A 22,754-nucleotide genomic window follows, 5' to 3' on the forward strand; every position below is an offset into this window, starting at 1 on the left:
AAGAGATACGACAAGGAGGAAGCCATATTGCTTCTTATGACCTAGCCTCCGAAGTTATACCCTGTCACATTTGTCACATTCTGTCCTATAAAGCAGTCAGTGAGTGCAGCCTGTACTTAAAGAGAGGGACATTAAACTCCACTTTTTGAGGGGACTAGTGTCAAAGAATTTAGACATATTTGAAAACTACCACAGCATTAATACTAGTTAACAATTCTATTTTTTCTCCTAGTGGTAAAAGTACCACAGAAGACGCTACTGATGGATGCTCTTAAAGAAGAATCTGAGATAATCTATGACTTTTGCATGTGCAACCCTCCCTTTTTTGCCAATCAGTTGGAAGCCAAGGTAAAATATCTTCTGCTTTAAAGTAAATTAAAGAATATTTACTTAATTTCACATTGTTTGCAAAAATAAGAGCAAAGAGCAGCTTTTATATTGGAAACTGTATGAGTTAGGATGCTTTTGGTATCAAGCACCTGAAAACCCAATTCAGATTAACTTAACCAGAAAGTTTATTGGCTTACGTATCTGAGAAATCCAGCAATAGTGTAGACTTCAGGAACAATTTGATCAAGGAGTTCATAGTAGTTCAAAGCTGAGGCTGCTTTTTTTTTTTTTTTCCAGGTTTCTCTTGGCTCTGACCTGGCCCTTGGTTGTTTTTGTTCTCAGGCTGGTTTACATGTGCCAGAGTAATATTTGGGGAGGGGGAGAGGGTGAGGAGAGCGCTCTTTTCTTCCTCAAACCATTAAATATTTGGGTTTCCTCTGATTGGACCAACTTAGGTCACAGTCTACTTCTGCATTGGGCTTATTGGCTTAGGGAGGAAGGTCACTGTTTTTACTGCCATCTATCATTTGATAGTAAACAAATGTCCGATTTAGTCTTTCCAACTTCAAATGAAAAATATATTTGCTTATAAATATGGAAAGAAATATACATTGGATAAAAACAATGAACCTATTAAAAAACTCATTAAAATAAAATATTGATTTAACCCAGGTTTTCCTTTGTGTAGGTAATTCCCTATTAATAGAAAGTGAGTAATATTAATCAGAGGGAAGTGGGGTGTGTACCATGTTTCCCCGAAAATAAGACCTAGCCGGACCATCAGCCTAACGCGTCTTTTGGAGCAAAAATTATTATAAGACCCGGTCTTATTTTAATATAAGACCGGGTCTTATATTATATAACATAACATAACAATACCGGGTCTTATATTAATTTTTGCTCCAAAAGACGCATTAGAGCTGATGGTCCAGCTAGGTCTTATTTTCGGGGAAACATGGTATGCTTAAAGCTTTGAAAGAATAAATTGTTTTTAGAATCCCTCAGATACCCTAAATGTACCATTTGTATATCTCATAACAAAATTAATTCCAGATGGATTAAATTTTTTTGAGGGGGGAGGAGAGAGTGGGACAGAAATTTATTAGTAATACCAACATTCTAGATTGGAACATAAAGTGAAGCAAGATTTAAGAAATCTAAATTTTAGCCTTCAATGCAGATAAATTGTAAGAACTAAAACAGTCACATCTTGGAGTGTTTTTTTTTCTTTTCTTTTGTGCAATGTTGAGATACAACATACAAAAGTACACATGCCATAAGTATAAACTGGATTTTCCAAAGTGAACACTCCTGTGGAGCCAGCATCCAGATGAAGAAATACAATATTACTAGCATTAGAACTAAATATCTTTTTATAACAGCTTTATTGAGATATAATTCACATACCATACAATTCATCCACTTAAAAGGTGGAATTATTTTTAGTATATTCACAGAGTTGTGCAGCCACCACCACAATTTTAGACATTTTCCTCACCTGCCCGCCTCCCCAAGAAAAAACAGCCCATACCCACATACCTATGAGCAGTTACTCTTAATTTCTCTATAGTCCCGTTAGTCCTAGGGAACCACGAATCTACTTTCTGCTTCTATGGGTTTGCCTGTTTTGGACATTTCATATAAATGGAATCCTATAATACATGTTCTTTTGTGACTGACTTCTTTCACTAAGTATAGTGTATTTTCAAGGTTCATCCATATTGTACCATCTTATCAGTACTTCGTTTCTTTTTATTTCCAAATAATTTTCTATTATATGGAAATAGTTACATTTTACTTATCCATTCATTAGTTGATGGACATTTGGGTTGTTTTCACTTTTTAGCTATTATGAAGATGTTGCTGTGAGCATTCAAGTGTTTGGACCTGTTCTCACTTTTATTTTATTTTTTTTTTAAAACTTTTTTTTTTTTAAGATTTTATTGGGGAAGGGGAACAGGACTTTTTTCCAAGTCAAGTTGTTGTCCTTTCAGTCTTAGTTGTGGAGAGCGCAGCTCTGCTCCAGGTCCAGTTGCCGTTGCTAGTTGCTAGTTGCAGGGGGCGCAGACCACCATCCCTCGCGGGACTTGAGGAATTGAACCGGCAACCTTGTGGTTGAGAGCATGCGCTCCAACCAACTGAGCCATCCCGGAGCTCAGCGGCAGCTCAGCTCAAGGTGTCGTGTTCAATCTTAGTTGCAGGGGGCACTGCCCACCATCCTTTGCAGGACTCAGTGGAGTTGAACTGGCAACCTTGTGGTTGAGAGCCCACTGGCCCATGTGGGAATCGAACCGGCAGCCTTCGGAATTAGGAGCATGGAGCTCTAACCGACTGAGCCACCAGGCCGGCCCCCTCACTTCTTTTAATGTATACTTTCGAGTGGAGTTACTGGGTCATATGATAACTCAGTGTTCAGTTAAGGGACTGCCAGACTGTTTTCCAAAGTGGCTGTACCATTTGTCCTTCCTCCACCAGCAGTGTATTCATATGAAGTTTCCAGTTTCTCCACATCCTTGTCAACACCTGTTATTACCTGTCGTCCTGGTTATAGCCATCCTAGTGGGTAGGAAGTGGTATCTCTCTGTAGGTTTGATATGCATTTCTCTGATGACTAATGATGTGAAAATCTTTTCATGTGCTTATTGGCCATTTGCATATCTTGGGAGAAATGCCTATTCAGATCCTTTGCCCATTTAAAAATTGGGTTATTTTTCTTTTTATCATTGTTGTAAGAATTTTTTGTGTATTCTAGAAACAAGTCCCTTATTAGATATATTATTTGCAAACATTTTCTCTCATTCTTGGTGGTCTTTTCATGTTCTTGATGGTATCCTTTGTAACTCAAAAGTTTTTCTTTTTTTTTTTAATTAAATTTATTGGGGTGACAATTGTTAGTAAAATTACATAGATTTCAGGTGTACAATTCTGTATTACATCATCTATAAATCCCATTGTGTGTTCATCACCCAGAGTCAGTTCTCCTTCCATCACCATATATTCGATCCCCCTTAACCTCATCTCCCTCCCCCCCCCGCACCCCCTTACCCTCTGGCAACCACCAAACCATTGTCTGTGTCTATGAGTTTCTGTTTCTCATTTGTTTGTCTTGTTCTTTTGTTGCTTTTGGTTTATATACCACATATCAGTGAAATCACATGGTTCTCTGCTTTTTCTGTCTGACTTATTTCGCTCAGCATTACACTCTCAAGATCCATCCATGTTGTCACAAATGTTCCTATATCATCTTTTCTTACCACCGAATAGTATTCCATTGTGTATATATACCACAACTTCTTCATCCATTCATCTATCGAAGGACATTTTGGTTGTTTCCATGTCTTGGCCACCGTAAACAAAGCTGCAATGAACATTGAGGCACACGTGTCTTTATCTCTAAATGTTTTCAGATTTTTTGGGTATATACCCAGGAGAGGGATTGCTGGGTCATATGGCAATTCTATTCGTAATTCTTTGAGGAACCTCCACACTGCCTTTCATAACGGCTGCACCAGTCTGCATTCCCACCAACAGTGTATGAGGGTTCCTTTTTCTCCACAGCCTCTCCAACACTTGTTACTATTTGTCTTGTTGATGATCGCCATTCTGGAGTGAGGTGATATCTCATTGTGGTTTTGATTTGTATTTCTCTGATGATTAGTGATGTTGAGCATTTTTTCATATGTCTATTTGCCATTTGTATGTCCTCTTTGGAGAAATGTCTCTTCAAGTCCTCTGCCCATTTTTCAATTGGGTTGTTTGTTTTTTTGTTGTTGAGAGTAACTCAAAAGTTTTTAATTTTGAGGCAGTCTAATTTATTTGTTCTTTTGTTGCTTATGCTTTTGGTGTCATATTTAGGAAACTATTGTCTAATCTAAGGTCATGAGAATTTATTCCTATGTTTTCTTCTAAGAGTTTTATAGTTTTAGCTTTTATATTTAGATCTTGATCCATTTGAGTTATTTTTTTCATATGGTGTGAGTTAAGACTGGATTAAATATTTAAATTTAAAAAGTAAAACCATGAAAGTACTAGAAGAAAACATAAGTAAATAATTATATAAATCTTTGGGTGGAATATTTTCTGTGCATGATACCAAGACAAAACATAAAGAAAAAGTTTCAGAATTGGCTACTATAAAAAGGTAAAATTTTTGTATGTTTTACCACAAACACACTTGGAAGGTAAAAGACTCTAGGAAGGCAGTTGTTTAAAATGTAATATTGCAATGATTATGTGATTTTTAAATCCTAAATCTAGCATTACGTCTAAGCATTCTTATTTAGAACTAAACTATAGTGGAAGACTTGGTCTTCAGGTCTAAAAATTTTTCACCAGGGTTTTTTGTTGTTGTTCAGGGAGTAAATTCTCGAAATCCTCGAAGACCTCCACCTAGTTCTGTCAATACAGGTGGTATCACAGAGATCATGGCAGAAGGAGGTGAATTAGAGTTTGTTAAAAGGATCATCCATGACAGTTTACAACTTAAAAAAAGATTGAGGTAAGTTGGTTATTACAGTATGGGAGTATTTTCCCTCTATGTGATTCTCAAAGAAACCATGTCACTTAGAGTAAATGTAACCATGGTGGTCTAAAGAATAAACCTATAAAAACTGAAAAGGTAGCAGATCCTACAGTCTGCAAAGACCCTGTTTCTGAGGATGCTCTCATGCCTTTAATTTATTTGTGTTTCCTGTAATCATCTATACTACATGGAAAGAAAGGAGGAAAATACCATATGATCGTATTGCTTTCCTTTCGGTACTGTGATGGAACAATACTGATTCAAATATGGCTTTTGATTAGAAAACAGATGGGTTCAGATCTGTCCCATGAACCAGAATAAATTTGTTGCCTAGTCCTTGAAATAATTTATGTTCTTGGAATCGGTATCCCAAACAGTGACAGATGTGAGGACATTGAGCTGTCAAGAACTTAATGAAGGGAAACTGAGATCACTAACCAGTGCCAGAGGAGAGTTAAGTCTGTTCTTTTTTAAAAGCTAATTATTTTGGACAACACACCTGTCATTAAGCAGCATAAGGTACTCAAAAAGAGCTATTTGTCTTGCTTGACTTCTCACCCTGCCAAGTGTTGTTGAAATGATGGATAATGCAGTAGTTCAAACTAAAAGGGCTTTCCACTGTATGATTTAGCTTTGGGACATAAAGAAGATTTTTAAAAAGTGTGCTAAAATACACATAACAAAATGTACCATCTTAACCATTTTTAAAGTGTACTGTTCAGTAATGTTAAGTACATTCACATTGTTGTGCAGCTAATCTCCAGAATTGTTTCTCCTTGGAAAAGTAAAATTCTGTATCCATTAAACAACATCCCATTCCCCTTTCCTCCCAACTCCTGGCAACCAGCATTCTACTTTTTGTCTCAAAGAATTGGACTATTGTAGGTACCGTATGTAAGTGGAATCATAATAGTTTTTGTCCTTTTGTGACTAGCTTCTTTCACTTAGCATCATCTCCTCAGTGTTCAGCTACGTTATAGTGTGTGTCCGAATTTCCTTTTTAAGGCTGATATGGTATGTGTACACCACATTTTGTTTATCCCATTCATCTGTTGATGGACACTTGGGTGGCTTCCACCTTTTGGCTACTGTGGATAATGTTGCTACAAACACAGGTGTGCAAATATCTCCTAAGACCCTGCTTTCAATTCTTTTGGACATATTTCCAGAAGTGGCATTGCTGAATAGGGAAGACTCTTTTTTTCTTTTGGATTTATAGGTGTTTAAAGCTGCTGCTTTTAGAAAAAGGCCAATTCTGAAATCAATAAATATTCTGATTTGTTAAGTGTGAATTTATTTAAATATTTGTGGAAAGCAACTGGATTGTTGGATGGTGTGTCTTAGAAAATTTACACATCGTTGAAGCCAAAAGATTACTAAATTTTTGCTTTAAATTGATTCCTTCAAAGATACATTAAGGTATGAAGAAGAATGAGACTTAAATTACAGTGAGAACTGAGAAGAGTCTGAGTAAGTAAAATGAACTTAAAAAAGGTAGCAGAGCCTGGAACTCGTGACAAGAGGTAACCCGGGCCGTGTGACCATTTCAGTATCTGTCAGCTTTTGAGGGGACTGAAACTAAACCAGGAAAATGGGGAAGGTTGTTTTCAGGAGGCATTTAATCAGTACATTTCTATTATTTCCAAAGTCCCATTTGAACTACAAAAATATGTTGTAAAGGAACATCATTCTGAGGGAGAGAAATTGATCAATATGTTCCAAGTCTGCCTGCACCTGGCTCTGTGGCAGCCCCCAAACTGAATGAAAGGCATACGTTTGCTAGGAAGGATAAATTGCTAGAGCCTGTCTTATTTCTTGAGAGTTGACTATTTTGAGGTTGGTGTCACCTTACCTACCCAGTTGTGATGTATTAAAAACAGGCTTCAGTAGTCTTGTCTGCTGTGTTAGGACTCAAGCAAGTTGAGAGGGACCATAAAAGGAAGGGAAGAAATGAAGTGATTTTTATTGAAACTAAAATAGAGCCTGTGTTTTGAAAGAGTATTACTTGTAAACATTGTTTACAATTTCGCATTGTGCCATGACAACTTTCATTTGTACATATTACCTGTTCACGTCTTCCTGCATATTTGTATAGTTGACATAATATTTACTCCACTGTGTAATTCTCAAATTTTAGCATGCTTTGGAAACTGCATATTTTGAAGCTCCAAAAAATAATGCATTAAAAACAAGTATTTTAATCCATCTGCTTCTTATCCCTCTAGACTTTTTTCTTGTTCCTGAAGAAGTGCAGCAGCTAAGCAAAATTTGTAACATTATAGGGAAAAAAATAAGTGCAGTTTGTTAGACTGATTTCAGTGATGGCACTCAGATGCCTCACCAGTAGCAACTGCAGTTTTGTATCTTAAGGAATTTTGCAGCTGGGAGGTCTTGGCGGGGTGGTTATACAGCCTCTTAGTCGTGCAGATTAGAGACTTGGGACCCCGATCTCCTGGTTCTGGCCCAGTGCTCTTTCCACCACCCCGTGCAGCCTCTGCAGCCCAGCCTGCAATTGGCCTTCTCATTGGACAACCTTTTTTTTTTTTACTTGAGCTGTAATTGACGTATAACATTAGACAGCCATTCTATCACTGATGAAACTTTGCAAGTGCTTGTCATCCTTACCTTTCACTTTTTGTGCCTGTGACTTGAGCTTACTTAATTTTCATTTTTAGAGACTCATTCCCCTAACCTTCTAAATAAATTAGCAGACTTTATCAAACTCCTCATGGCCTGGATTCCACTCTTGTCAGTGGTCGGTATGTCTATAACTGATGCCCTTTATGGCAGTGATTTTACGGTTTTTCCGGGTACCAGAGATCTGTATCTGACAGAGTTCCAACTTAATACTGGTTTCACCCATTCTCCCTTTTTATGCATTTTCCTTTCCATTCCCTACCCCCTGCCAGATGGTGGATACTTCTTAGATTTAGGTGTAATCCATGTATTTGGTGATGGACAGATAAATGTAATAATCTGGGCTTTTTTAAAATGTGATTCTTTGACTTAAATTTTGTTTAAAATTTGGTAAATCTCATTGGTAAAATGGAATAACAATAGCTACCTCGTAGGGTAGTCATAGAATTAAATGAATGTGTATTTGATATAATTAATAATAATAATGAATATTAAATATGATCATCTTAACTCTTGACTGTTTTAGGGAATCCAGTAGATTTAAATGCTAAGGTCCATGGTGTTAAAAGGAAATGTTACAGGTACTTTGTTATTTCACGTTAATGTAGAGCTTCCCCTCCCTTTCCGTATTTTTTTTTTTTTTTTTAACTAGATACTTGTGTAGTTATGGGGTGCTAGAAGTAATAGTTGCAGGGAACAATTGTAGATTTCATAACTGAACTTTTAGTTAATTCTCCAGCTGAAAGACTGTCCAGTTCTGCTGTGAATTTGACTTGCCTTTATAAAAGGGTAAACCACTTCCATTTTCCTGGTCTATAAGGATGGATTAATACCTTTTACAGTATTAAATGTCAGAAGAACGTAGGTGCCAGCTCAAGCCGTGTATAGGGTAGTATTAGTTCATAATGGATAATGACAGTAATGGATTATGACCCACTGAATAAAATAAGCAAGTGAAATACATAAGGGGGATAGAGAAGATGCTCTTTGTTACAGTAGAATGCCAACTAATAAATGTAGCAGGAATAATGAAGTTAGAAAAAAAATCACCATTTTGCGTTCATTATAGTAATAATTGATTTGTGGAAGGATCAACAAAGAGAAGCAGGACATTTGCATCGTTTCAAAGTATTATATCTCCCCACAAATGACTTATAATTACAAAGAGAAATGTGGTAACTTTACAGTGGAGAAACCTGGGGGGAGCACTTTGACCAGGTGATCACCACCTGATCCGAGGCACCTGGAAGTTCTCGACAGCAGTGCTCTGCTCTTCATGCCCAAAATGACAACCTGAATCAAGCTAGGAGGAAACTTCAGACAAACCTACTTGAGGGATTTTGTAAGACAATCCTTCAAAAATATTAAGGTCATGAAAGAAAAAAAAGACCTAAGAATTGCTCCAGATTGAGAGACTAAAGAGACTTGACACGTAAATGAAATGCATGATCCTAGATTGGCTCTTGCATCAGGGGAAACAATTGTCTTGAAAGACATTATTGGGATAATTGGTGAAATTTGAATATGGACTATATTCCAGATAATAGTATTGTATGGGTGTTACATTTTCCAATTTGATAACTCTTCTGTGGTTATGAAAGAGAAATGCCCTTGTTTTTAAAACATACATGGCAAAATATTTAGGGTTAAAGGGGCATGGTGATGTCTGTAACTAACTCTTAAATGGTTTAGAAAAACGCCACAGACATAGAGCAAGCAAATGGAGCAATCGATGAATGGGAGTGAGGTATATACCACAATCATTTGTACTAATCTTGCAACTCTTGTATGTTTGAAATTATTTCAGAATACGTTTTCTTGAAACCTGCTGTTTTAGAGAAATTGCTAAATGCTGTAATGACTAGAGTGCTGCTTTCATCACTAAAATAGTATAATGGTTTCAAAGTCTCCTGGGTAACTAGATCTTCCTTTTGTTAATTTTTTTTCTACTTGGATTTTGATTAGTTGTCACAAGATCCTGTTGAGAGTAACTAAAATCTATTGGGTAGGCATTTTTTTTTAAGTGAAGTTAACACAGAATTTTTAATACACCCAGTTACTTCTGCTTTTTGTCTAAGAAATATAACTTGCAGAAAACAGTAAATATATTGATGAGGTTAAATCTTAAAAGATTCGCCTTATAGCAAGGGTTTAAAGAAATATGAACATCAAGTACCAATGACATTTAACTATGAGAAGCCTTGTTTATCTAAATATTTGCTTTCCTTCATCTCCTGAGGAAATTTACAGTATCTTTCTTTTGTCTCTGTTCTGGGCCATTTCTTGGCTTCTGGTGATCTGATCTAATCAGGAACGCTAATTTTAAAGGAGAGGTGTTAATTAACCGATTTTATACTGTTACTACGTGAGGACTAATTGGTCTTAATTTCTTTTTCTTCATCTTGTTCCTAACATACCAAAGGCTTTTAATTCCTGGTTTCTCCATTTATATACTGTCTTTTTAAAGGGAGCATATTCTTTTTCTTCCAAACATTTTAAAACCACCAAATGAAATTGATTATGCTCTAAGTAAATTTACCCAGGTTTGTTTAAAGTAGATTAGGTAGAACAATTATTTCTTTGTATTTTGAAAGAAAAACGGGATTGACTAAACAAAAATAGGGGCAGTCACATGTTGAACCTACAAACAAAGAAAACAAAATATTGGTTAATGCACACTATTTCTAAAACAATGTAATAGTATTAGTCATACTTGTACAATTAATACTTTATTTAATGTGTTAGGTTGAACCATATGAAATTGCCAGTCGTCAACAATTTTCAACTGAGAAAAATGGCAATTTTATATACTTTTAACTTAATACATGTCTTTAGATGCTCCTAAAGTCACTTAGAATTTGTCACTTTAAAATTCACCTTCATAGTAGCTATTTTGTATGTAAACAAATAAATATTGAATACATATCTCCTCAATTTGAAATTTCTCTTTAAAAATAATGTGCAATTAGGTGGATATCAAATGACTTAGGAGTGACTGTATGATGCTTGTTGAAAAACACAGGATACAGAGTCTGTATTGCTGGTGTAACTAAGCCATGTTACAAACAAAAAAGAAATGTGCAAAACATTTATTAACTATTCTTTTTATTTGAAAGTATATGATACATCACATTTAGAAATTTATGTTAAATCAGTTCTATTGAGGTATAACTTGCATACAGTAAAATTCTCCAATTGGAAGTATGCAGTTTGATGAGTTTTGACAAATGTGTACATGGCTACCACCACAATCAAGATGTAGGATATTTCCACCACTCTAAAAAGTTCCCTAGTGCTCCTTTGCAGTCTGTCCATAACCTATCCCATCCTCCAGTGACCACTGATGATTCTGTCAAATAGTTTTGCCTGTTCTAGACTTTCATATAAATGGAATCATGCAGAATGTATTAGGTTGATGTGAAAGTAATTGTGGTTTTTGCAATTTTTAACCTTTTTATTTTGTTAAAGATTTTATTGGGGAAGGGGAACAAGACTTTATTGGGGAACAGTGTGTACTTCCAGGACATTTTTCCAAGTCAAGTTGCTGTCCTTTCAATCTTAGTTGTGGAGGGTGCAGCTCAGCTCCAGGTCCAGTTGCCATTGTTAGTTGCAGGGGGCACAGAGCCCACCATCCCTTGCGGAAGTCGAACCGGCAACCTTTTGGTTGAGAGGATGTGCTCCAACCAACTGAGCCATCTGGGAGCTCAGCTGCAGCTCAGCTCAAGGTGCCATGTTCAATCTTAGTTGCAGGGGGCTCTGCCCACCATCCCTTGCGGGAGTCGAGGAATCGACTGGCAACCTTGTGGTTGAGAGCCCATTGGGAATTGAACCAGCAGCCTTCGGAGTTAGGAGCACAGAGCTCCAACTGCCTGAGCCACTGGGCCGGCGTGCAATTTTTAACCTTTTAAACTGCAATTACTTTTGCACCCATTTAATAGATTTTTGTGTTGTAAATATTTTAAATTTTCTGTGTATTATGATGTTGTGAGACTTTGAAAATCTTTCTGGATGGAGCGATACTGCCCCTCCTTGTGCTAGCCAATTCTTAGAGATTGCAAACTACCCAGCCTGAACATATCTTTGATATTCTAACTAAAGAAATGGAACTAAAGAAGTGGTACATATATACAATGGAATATTACTCAGCCACAAAAAAGAGCGAAATCTTGCCATTTGCTACAACATGGGTGGACCTAAAGGGTATTATGCTGAGTGAAATAAGTATTGGTCTGTTTCTAATGATTTTTTTTTTTTTAATCCTGGTTGTGAGTCATTTTCCTGCTTCTTTTAATATCTGGTAATTTTTTATTGGATGATAGACATCGTAGGTACTATGTTTTGAGGTGCTGTGTTTCACTGTATCCCTTTTAAAGAGTGTTTGCCTTTGTTCTTATGCTTTCTTAAGTTACTTGTGATCAGTTTTTGAGTCTTGCTTTTAAGCTTCATTAGGGTACATATAGAATAGCCTGTAGCCCTATTACAAAGCCATATCCTTTCCTGAACTCTTACTATGTAGATACCCCTTTTATTAACAAGGGCCTTCTGCTCTCACTAGTAGAACCACAGACTAGTCCTGTCTCTGTCTGAACTCCAGGAATTGTAGAGCTTACTGCTTTCTGGGAGTGAGTTCTCTCCCTAGCCCCCACGGAGTTCCACCCCACGTGTGCAGATCATTCTGCAAAATATTCCAGGGACCCCCTCTGCGGATGCCCAGAATTCTCTCTCTATGCAGCTCCTTGTATTTTGCTATTCAAAGCCTTGCTGCCTTGACCTCTCTGAATTCCAACATCTATCTCATCAATTCAGCCCAAGATTATTGGGCTCTGTTTGAGTTTTCTTTCCCTGCATTGCAGCTTGGAAATTTCCTTTAGCAATAAGCTCTGGCAGTTGTAGGACTCATTTTTTTTTTCTCTCTCGCTCTGACATTATAGGTCTTCACTGCAGTTGTTCAATGTCTGGAAAACAATTGTTTCATATATTTTGTCCAGTTTCCTATTTTTTTTAATGATGGAAGTGTAATTCCCGTAGTAGTTAATCCTTCATAGGCTAAAGAGAAATGCTGTATAAATTTCATTTTGCAAACTTTTTAGATTAATCAGAAGAAATAAATTCTGTCCCTTTATCATTTAACTAGTTCACTCCATCTTCTGTATACTCCCTTTTTTGGATTTGTACAGAGGATGCCAAAAAAAAAATGTATACACATTTTAAGAAAGGAAAAAACTGTATTAAAATTGTAATACTCAATACATACTGATAACAAAAGCTGAATAAAAGTTTGACTTCTGCAGTTACAAGCGTTGCTCAAAGTGGTTACCATCAGCATAATTTTAATAATTTTTTCCTTCCTTAAAATGTGTATACTTTTTTTGGCACCCTTTGTATTTACTATAGAAGAAATTGATTTCATGTCCTGTTGAAACTCTAATGTAATATATATCCTTAAATTATTTGCAGGTGAGGGCATCTCAAAATACAGGTTCACGCTAGATTTTATAACTTCCCTTAATATGGTGAGAACAGTATTTATACAGTACATGGTGGTTGTTTTTTTTCAATTGAGGTATGAGTGACACACAGCATTATATTTATTAGTTTTAGGTACACTTATTTTTATTGTTACTTATTAACTGATTTCTGCTCTAAGAATAAGTGGCCTATATTCTGAGCATCACACGTGCAACATCTCTCTCTGTCACCCTCTTTCCAAGTTCATAACAACCCTGAATCACTGGAGAGACTTAGCGGTTTTTGTTGTTTTAAGTTGCTTTGGGCTTGTTTTTATTAGCTAGATTTATTTTTTGTTTCAGTACATTATATACAGTTTTAATTATTGTCACTTATAACTTAACTCAGTATCTGTTTGCTGCTGTTCTCATCTTGTTTACTTAAGTAATGCTTAATTTAAAAATGTATCCACGTAAATGGTATTTTACTTGTCTGATTTTTTTTCCCCCTAGGTGGTATAGCTGTATGCTGGGAAAGAAATGCAGCCTTGCTCCTCTGAAGGAAGAACTTCGCATACAAGGGGTAAGCCTTTGTCATTATTGTTCTTGTGTATCTACTTTTAATGGTAGTTGGAGTATAGAATTTTCCTTTATACCTTAAAACTCTAAGTGGGTTTTTGTTTTATTTTTGCTTGTTTAGTTTTTAATTTTAAGGCTAAAAGGGCCTTTTTACAAATTATTAAAACAAGGCCTTCTTTGACAATTACTTAAAGAAAGGGTGAGAAAACAGGATAAGTAGAATATCAGGGCCGGCCCGATGGCTCAGGCAGTTAGAGCTCCATGCTCCTAACTCCGAAGGCTGCCGGTTCGATTCCCACATGGGCCAGTGGGCTCTCAACCACAAGGTTGCCAGTTCAATTCCTGAGTCCCGCAAGGGATGGTGGGCTGTGCCCCCTGCAACTAGCAACGGCAACTGAACCTGGAGCTGAGCTGTGCCCTCCACAACTAAGACAGAAAGGACAACAACTTGAAGCTGAACCAACACCCTACACAACTAAGATTGAAAGGACAACAACTTGACTTGGAAAAAAAATATATATATTTAAAAGAAGAAAACACTAATTCATCACAACTCTTTCAGAAAACCGAGGAAAAACACTTTCAACTCATTCTGTGAGACCAGTATTACCTTGATATATAAAAAAAGAGAGAGAGAGAATATCAGAGAGAACCCAGAAATCAAAAAACCTGGTGTTTACCTACCACTGACACCGCACCTGACTCCTTTATAATTGCAGAAACTCAAGGCTACATAAGTTAAGGGGCTTGTTCTGGGTCACAAGTCTAGTTATCTAAGAGCAGCTAGAACCAGAATGATCCTTCATCCAGTGTGCTTCCCACTATGGTGCAATCAGCCCCTTCTGTTTTGAAAAGCAAGTGATGAATAACTACTCCCCTCTGACTCCCCTCCCAGTTTATGGTGTTTTGGCTTGAGTAAGAATGAGCAGGATGACTTTTCAGAGAAGAGATCAGATATGGGGTCAGCGGTAGAAACCAAGTTTCTGATTTCTGGTTATTCTCTGACACCTCTACTCATTCTATTTTCCCTACCATCCCTTTTCTTTGTTAAAATTGTGACAATTACAAAGTAGTTGCATTTTCTTTCCCAAAATCTGATGGACGAAAGGGAGACTACATAGCTGTGTCTAGCTAGCCTTTGGTGGCTCTCTTTCTTAAAAAAAGAGAAAACAGAAAACCATTTGAATCATTTTGCCAATGATTCTCTGAAGAGCTGTGTTTTAGGTGTTTAATATATTTGCACTTCCAAGCCAGAACTATAAATTCTCTGAAATGTTTTATGGGAGGGGGAAAAAAGCACAACTTTGTTGCGAGATAATTTATTCATTATTAGGCAGCTGTGCATAACTGTTGTTGGATAGTAGCGTTTGTTAACTGATAAAAAGAAAGAGCAACACCAATAATTTAACATGAGGCAGCAGCCAGAAACATATTGGTAGAATGACCTCAATTTGATGAGATACTGTGTTCGTTGGTTTCAGGTTCCTAAAGTCACCTACACTGAATTCTGTCAAGGTCGGACAATGCGATGGGCCTTAGCTTGGAGTTTTTATGATGATGTAACAGTACCAGTAAGTAGAGACCTTGCTCTGCGTCTCCAAATGCCAGCACGTGGTGGGTTTAGTAGGTCATAAGTACACTAAATTCGTACTGTTCTGTTTCCCTGAAGTTGGTCCCACCAGCTTATGTCAGAATGAAAGTGGTTGTAAAGACGCAGTTCTGGAAGGCTGATTTTGGTGACCATGGTGTCTTTCCCGTGGGTTGCTGCAGTGTGGTGATTCTTGCTTAGCAAACATTAATGAATTGGAAGCGCATCTCTTAGGAATTGCAAATTCAGGTAATGTATCTTACAGAAACACCTTGTGGGTATAATTATCCTGTTGGACATTCCTCAAGAATTGAACTGGAAGTCTGTTTATTTCCCTTTCCTACTGTTGCTTTCCTAGAGTAGCTGTCTCCTAGGGTTCCTGGGTGACTATAGAAATGGCCATTTTGGGTTGCAGGCTTTTGATGTGTAACACTTAGAACCCTTCACTAGAATGATCCCTATCTTGGCTTTCGGATTAGCTGTATTGATCAGTTTTGAAGTGGGTGATAGGTCATTGTCCTATTCTCTCTACTTTGTGCTTGAGCTTGAACATTTTCTGTAATAGAACGTTTTAAAAAATGATTTATTCCACAAACTTCTGCTTTCCCCCCTCTGCTGCTGTATGTAAAGGAAAAATGCTTATGAACTGGTGAGACTGAATAAGTTTTCTGGGCTGTACCTAGAGGTCGCAATAGGATAGCATCCATTTGTTCTCGCAGGAGTGATTCACTTATTGTTGCCTGGAGTGGGATTCCCCCCTTAAGTTTCTGCCGCATTGCTTGGCCTGTGCTCCTTCTGCCCGTGGGGTTTTTTTTTTTTTCTTTTCTTGTTTTTTTTTTTACAAAATTTTTTTATTAGTGTCAGATGTCCCCATGGGATTGATGGAGGCCTAGTACCTGGTCCTTCAGATTTCTGATCCCCTGTCCGTCTGGTCGGCTTCCTCTCGGTGCTCCTCTCCCAAGGTCGGGGCCACTCGCGGTCTGCACAGTCCTTACATGGTGATGTGTATGAGCCTCTTTCCCTCCTCTCATAGGGCAGAGGAGTAGAGACATGCGCAGAAGTACAACAGGACAATTTGCAGATCATTCTGAGTGCATGAGCCCAAATTTGAAACTGAGCCTGCCCGTGCTGTGCGCTGCAGCTAGCTGTGCTGCTGGGTTGAAGTAGATTTCCCAGTCAAGTTTGAATGGCCTGTCTCATGGAAGCCTAGACCCACGTCTGTACAATGAGTGCTGTGGGCTATCTAGCGGTTAGAGTGTGAAATGTTCACTGGTTAAAAAAGATGTTTCTGCTTTTCGAACCTCCCTCCTATTTCTGTCATCTTCTAGAATACCAGGGCTTTCACACCACATGGTTAAAATCATCAGTAATGCCCTAGGTTATTCTTTGCAGACACTTAACAACTGCAGGAAAATGGTCTCCAAGTGGTTTCTGTTTCACCCGCTTCCCACATCTGTTGGCACTGCAGGTGGAAGAGCTGGCACTGAGCGCGGGCACCCTCCAGGCCATCTCAGAGGCCAGAGTTGTTCTTGCTGTCTTGGGTTCGTAGCTATTTCAATTCAAAGTTTCGAAGGGCACTATGTTTCTATGTTCGCAAAAGCAGCTTATTTTGAAAAGGAGCCCTCTGAGCTTCCTCCCTCCCTATCTGTCTTTCAGGCCCTTCTCGAGCCCTGTTCATAGTTTCCATCATCAAAGAATGCGTCTTGCTAAGGGCCTCAGGTTTCTCCCATGCCAGCGTACTCATTCCTCCCCTCCACTACCCCAACCCAAAGCTGTTATAATGCATTCCCAAGTGTTCCATTAGGTGCACTTAAACTGCTACAGGGAAAAGGGCAATTTCTGATTTGTGGTAACCCAGCAACAGTTTCTTAGCACTGGCGCCCTTCCCCAGCAACTGCTTTCCCAGGGGTAGTCCTAGGGCACTCGCGAGGCTTTTAGTGGGCTGTCCTTTTGGTGCTCCTTCCCTCTACCTTGCTTTTTGCAGGGGTGACTATCACCTGACTTTCCCCCTCTTGCTCCTCAGGGGGTGGGGAGGGAAGAGGATGCTGCTTTAGTGAGGAGTGGAAGCCAAGAACTAGAGCTAGTTAAGCAGAAATATTGACCTACTTTCCCACCCCAACCCCACTCCCGCCTTTTTAGGGTAAATGTGCAAGTTACTATGGCAACTTCTGTTTTCACTTATCTCAGGCCTACGACTCCTTTCTGTTGGTGCTGAATCTGAAAAATTCCAATTCCCTGCTGATTCAAGTGCCTCCACTACGCCCGTTGCTCTTGTCTGATTTATTTTAGCAGCAAAAAGACGAGTCCTAATGTGGATAGAATTTTTGTACAATCATTTCTGACTATTGATGGATGTAAGGAAGCATCTTGTAAGGACTGTTCTTTATAGAATTTTTAACAAGCCCCTTAGAATGCCTCTTTGTCCCAGCTTCTCGAGTAATTGCTCTGGGCGTTATTTTAGCTTTGCTTTGCTTTCAGAGGTTTGACGCTCGTTAAAACAAAAAGGAAAAATAATGTGGATCTAGTAAGTTGTGCACTCTGGGTATGCGCATTGCCCAGGAACTCTGGTTTTAAAATGTTTTCCCCTGCGTTCAAAAAAAAAAAAAGAAAAGAAAACTCTTCCTGTGCATTCAAGACATTTATTTCCTGGGACTTTCTTGCCTAGGGAGTAATAACTAGCAGGCCTTTTGGAGAGCAGGTGGAGGGAAGGGGTCAAATTAATTAGATAGCCTTGTCAGTTTCAGAGTTGGGGTCTCCTGACAGTGCTCTGCTTACTGCATAGGTTTCCAAACTAGTTCCAGGTAGATTAGGGATCCCTCAGGGGTACCCCAGGGGAGGACAGTTGGGCGAGGACATCAGGTTGATACTTCAGGCCTCACTCTCATTTCAGTCAGAGATGATCTGCTTTTAACAGTATTATGTATTGGTTTTATTTGTTGAGAGGCGTCGCTGTTTAAAAAATGGTTTGAAGACCAGTACTATACTAGGCAATTCTACATTATGCTGTAACACAGATGTGGTGATGAGGCAGCTGAGCTCTTGAGCAAACCCAAAGCTAAGGACCCTCTTAGTTACTTTTGTTATGAAGTATGATCTTCATTGAGATAATACCAAAGAAATAAGACACGATTTTTCTGTCCTTTACAATGATTCGTTTTAGGGGAGAGAAAAAAACACATGAAGCACTGATGCAAAATTATGTATGAGTAAGTACTGAAATGAATGGTAGGGACAAGAACAGTTGGGAGTTAAGGACTTCAGAAAAGGCGGCGGTTCCGACTGAGCTCATCAGAGACGACCTCATGGAGGAGGAATTGTCCGTGTCTGCCTTGTAGCTGGTGCTCAGTAACTGTTTGCTGAATGTGAAAAGGAATGACACAGGACTTGTACTAAGGCGCAACATTGCGAGCAGGACATTCATAGAGTTAGTAGATTTGAAGCACTGGATATAATCTTTGTTGTTATTTGAATGCTTCATGCACATTATGTCACCTTATCTAAACCTGACAACAGTCAGGTGAATGAGATGGTATTAGCCCCCTCGTCTAGATGAGTAAACTGGGGAACTGGAGAGGCTGAACAGTCAGGTTGGAACCCAGGTCGCTCTGAGTCATGGCCTGCGCTCCTCGTCAGCGATACTCTGCTTTTCAAAGTGCTGCCTTGTGCTCCCGTCTGACCATGTAAGGACCTACACTGTAAGCCCTCATCATCTGGCTTCTAGGCCATCCCCAGCAGCCTCTCTTCCCTTGTACGAGTCACGTGGGTTCATCCTAAGCTCACCATTCTGCTCAGAAACTCCCGAGTGGCTACCTACTGCCAATGGGCTTGGCATTTGGCTCCTCCTTGGGCCTTCTAAATCTGTCCTTGACTTGCCCTTCCATCCTGTTCCCTGTTTTCCCTACTATACTGTCTTCTACCATATGAGCCCCCACAGACTTCTCATGATGCCAGAATTATAGCTGACCTTGTTCAGCCTTTGCTCATAGGCCTTTCACGATTAAATGTACTTAACACAGTGTCTGTATGTAAATGCTCAATAAAATATATTGTATTATCATTTCCCTCCATTTCTTCTCACCCGCTCATGTATTTGATGCTCCAATAATGTTGAGCAACTGCTCTCTGAAAATCCTTTTTTGTACATAAAGACAATATCCAAATACCGTGTTTCCCCGAAAATAAGCCAGCCAATCAGCTATAATGCGTCTTTTGGAGCAAAAATTAATATAAGACCTGATCTTATTTTAATATAATACAAGACTGGATAATATAATATAATATAACATAGTATAATAAAGATTATATAATACCGGGTCTTATATTAATTTTTGCTCCAAAAGACGCATTACAGCTGTTTGTCCGGCTATGTCTTATTTTAGGGGAAACATGGTAGTCAACAGGAGATTGACTTTCTTACCAGGAGATTCCTTTCTTACCATCAAACTCCTCATCTATCAAGTTAGTTTAGCTACCACCTCTTGGGAAGCTTGCCCTGACTCTTCCTAAACTGATATTAAGATCCTTCTGTGTTCACTATAGTACTTTGTTCATATTCCCATTATTGTATCTTTTATGTGGCACCAACCTGACATAGTGTCTGGTCCTCAAATAATAATTGTTAAGTGAATGAAAATGAAGCAATAAATGACATGGTACAGTGATTCTCAGACTTTTCCACTGAAGTACCAGCTATCGCAGAAAAGTTACAAATCCCTCAGCATCAAGGTAACAATAAAATTCCCAAAAAAGTAATTTATGCTCATGTACTCTCCTCTTTTCTCTTTAAAATCCATTTGAATTTTGTGTTCTCTTCCATAATGTATATATGTTTTTCATTTTTTTAATTAAATAATTTTACCATTGAGTCAAATTGACAATAATCTAAGAAGATATCCTATATTTATCATTTAGTTCCATTGCTGTTTCTACAAAGTATGACAAATAATGTTTATTTTATAAATCATAAAAAAGATTAAGTTCAGTATTTCAATTTTTCATTTACTTTTACCTTTCTATTCCCAAAATGCAGCACACAGAATTAAATACAATGTTAGATTAGTAGGAGTAGGTCTTGCATGTATTCTATTACTATTTATCAAAACATTTTATTTTGGTTTCAGCTTATAATTATTTTTCATTCCTAAAGGAATTCTCTTTTGGAGTTTGGAATTTTGTTAAAATTGCTTTCAAAGCCCACATACTAGCTTTTTTGGAATGTTATCCAAGATGGAATACTTTTGTGCTTTAAAAGTGGGTTTGGTTTTTTTCTTTCAATAGCTCGAAGGTATTTCTTACAACTATTACATGGCTTCTTAAACTATTGTACTAGATGATTCTCCCAAGGTAAATACTTTAAGCAGATGGCCTTCCCTTGAATTTGAACGTTGGTTTATTTAAATCTTTATTTAAAAACCAGCCTTGCTGATTTATGTTTATACCATAGACATCTTGATTTATCCATTAATTTGGAAGTTCCCTGAGGGTAGAAATCATACATTCATTCATTTATTCTACACATTTTTTGAGCAGTCTGCGGTATTTGGCGCTTAATATTTATTGAACCAGTACACCCTTTTTCTACTTTTCTTCCTTCCTTAGAGAAGAGGGGATTAAGTTTGAGGCACTATTTTTTTTTTTTAAGTTTTGGGTTTTTTGTTCGTTTTTAATGTTTCCTTATGGTAAACATTTTAGAAAATATGGACAATGTTTTTAAGAAAGAAAAGAAAAACGACCATAAATCCTACCACCCAGAGATAAGCACTGTTAACAATTTTGAGTGCCTCAGAAACTCAAAAGAAAGAGTAGTTTCTTTTTTACAATTAAATTTTAATTTCTGCCTACGTGATCCATACAGAATGTTACACATCATATAGTACAAAAGAATTTGTGGGACAGCCTGGTTGGAGCACCATGCTCCTAACGCCGAGGTCACCGGTTCGAATCCCACATGGGCCAGTGCCTGGTGACCAATTGCCTCAGCAGTGGGCGGGGAGCACAAGGCTCATAATACCAGCATGGGCCAGGGAGCTGTGTCCTACACAACTAGACTGAGAAACAACAGCTTGAACTGGAGTGGGGGAGGGGGTGAGGCAGAAGAAAGGGGGGGGGAAGATGATAAAAGCAACTTGGCCTCACCCATCTTGACTTCTTTATACTATTCCACTCTCCAGAGAGAAAATATTTTCGTGGATTCTGGTTCCTATGGTGGTGCTCCGTATCTCTTGATCTGTGCGGTCCAATATGCTGGCCACTAGCACATGTGCCTCTTTAAATTAAAATTAACTAAAATTAAAAATTCAGTTTCTCAGTCTCATTAGCTACATTTCAAGTGTTCAATGGCCACATGTGGCTAGAAGCTACGTATTGGCTAGCACAGATATGGAACATTTCTATCATTACAGAAAGTTAATATGCTTTTTACCTTTGCTTCTTCATTTATCAACTTTACACAGTTTCAATTGCCTGGATTCTGTTTATATTCAGATATAATTTTGTAAACTTTTTTTTAATTGAAAGATATATGCTTTTATAAAAATATGTCTATTATAAATTTAAATCTTAGTGACTTATTTACCAGTAACCCAAATTCCCTCTCATACTCCCAATTAGTAACCCCTTCCTTTCTCAATATCCCACCGCTTGTCACCATGGATTTTTTTTGCCTGTTTGCAGTCTTTAGTATTTGATTTCTTTCATGCAAGTAGTGTGTGTGGGATTCCTCCATATTGTCGTGGGAAGGAGAGTTCATCCTTTGGAACAGTGTAACTATATTGTATGAATATACTACAGTTTATCCATTCTACTGTTTAGAGACATTTGAGTTGTTTCCAGTGTGCAGGTGTTATGAATAATGTTTCTGTGAACATTCTTGTACATGATTTTACATTTCAGTTGAGTATAAACCTAGGAGTGGAACTGCTGGGCCAGGGCGTGTGGGTTCAGCTTTAGTAAATATTCGGAAAGGGGTTGTTTACGCCCTGAGTGTGTGATGCTATTGGCAGGTGCTCCCTGTTCTCACTGGCACTTGAGGTCCTAACAGTTAAATCATTGTGTTTTTAATTTTTCTTTCCTGGTAACTAATGAAGTTTAATATCTTTTTAGATACCTATCAACTATTTGGATAGTCTCTTCATGTTGAGTGTCTGATTTCTTGCCTATTTTACTACTAGGTGTTTTTTTTTGGTTTTTTTTTTAATTGATTTGTAGGCATTTTCAATATTTTCTGGATGTGAAACTCCTTTTAGTTGTATATGTTGCTTCTATCTTCTCCCAGACTATAGCTTGCCAACATCTTTTGATAAACCAAAAAATCATAGATTTAATTTAGCCCAATGTACCAGTCTTCCTTTGTGGTGGGTAGGCTTTTTTTGTCTTATTTAAGAAACCTTTCTTTACCTCAAGGACAAGAATGTATTCTCATATTATTTTTATTCTAGAAGCTTTATCATTTGATTTTTCACATTCAAGGAATTTTTTTTTTATAATTTATTTTTTAAATTTATTGGGGTGACAATTGTTAGTAAAATTACATAGATTTCAGGTGTACAATTCTGTATTACATCATCTATAAATCCCATTGTGTGTTCACCACCCAGAGTCAGTTCTCCTTCCATCACCATATATTTGATCCCCCTCACCCTCATCTCCCACC

General features: G+C 37.9%; 1 protein-coding gene across 1 annotated transcript in view; it reads left to right on the forward strand.

The window, feature by feature from the left end:
* METTL16 (methyltransferase 16, RNA N6-adenosine) overlaps nt 1-22,754 on the forward strand; it is a 70,411-nt gene that overhangs the window by 33,736 nt on the left and 13,921 nt on the right. Inside the window, exons 5-8 of the mRNA XM_019755521.2 lie at nt 233-348; nt 4,686-4,828; nt 13,450-13,519; nt 14,997-15,086. Coding sequence (XP_019611080.2) covers nt 233-348; nt 4,686-4,828; nt 13,450-13,519; nt 14,997-15,086 — 419 coding nt within the window. The remainder of the gene's footprint in view (nt 1-232; nt 349-4,685; nt 4,829-13,449; nt 13,520-14,996; nt 15,087-22,754) is intronic.

Source organism: Rhinolophus sinicus, linkage group LG15, assembly GCF_036562045.2.
Source record: "Rhinolophus sinicus isolate RSC01 linkage group LG15, ASM3656204v1, whole genome shotgun sequence".
NCBI lineage: Eukaryota > Metazoa > Chordata > Mammalia > Chiroptera > Rhinolophidae > Rhinolophus > Rhinolophus sinicus.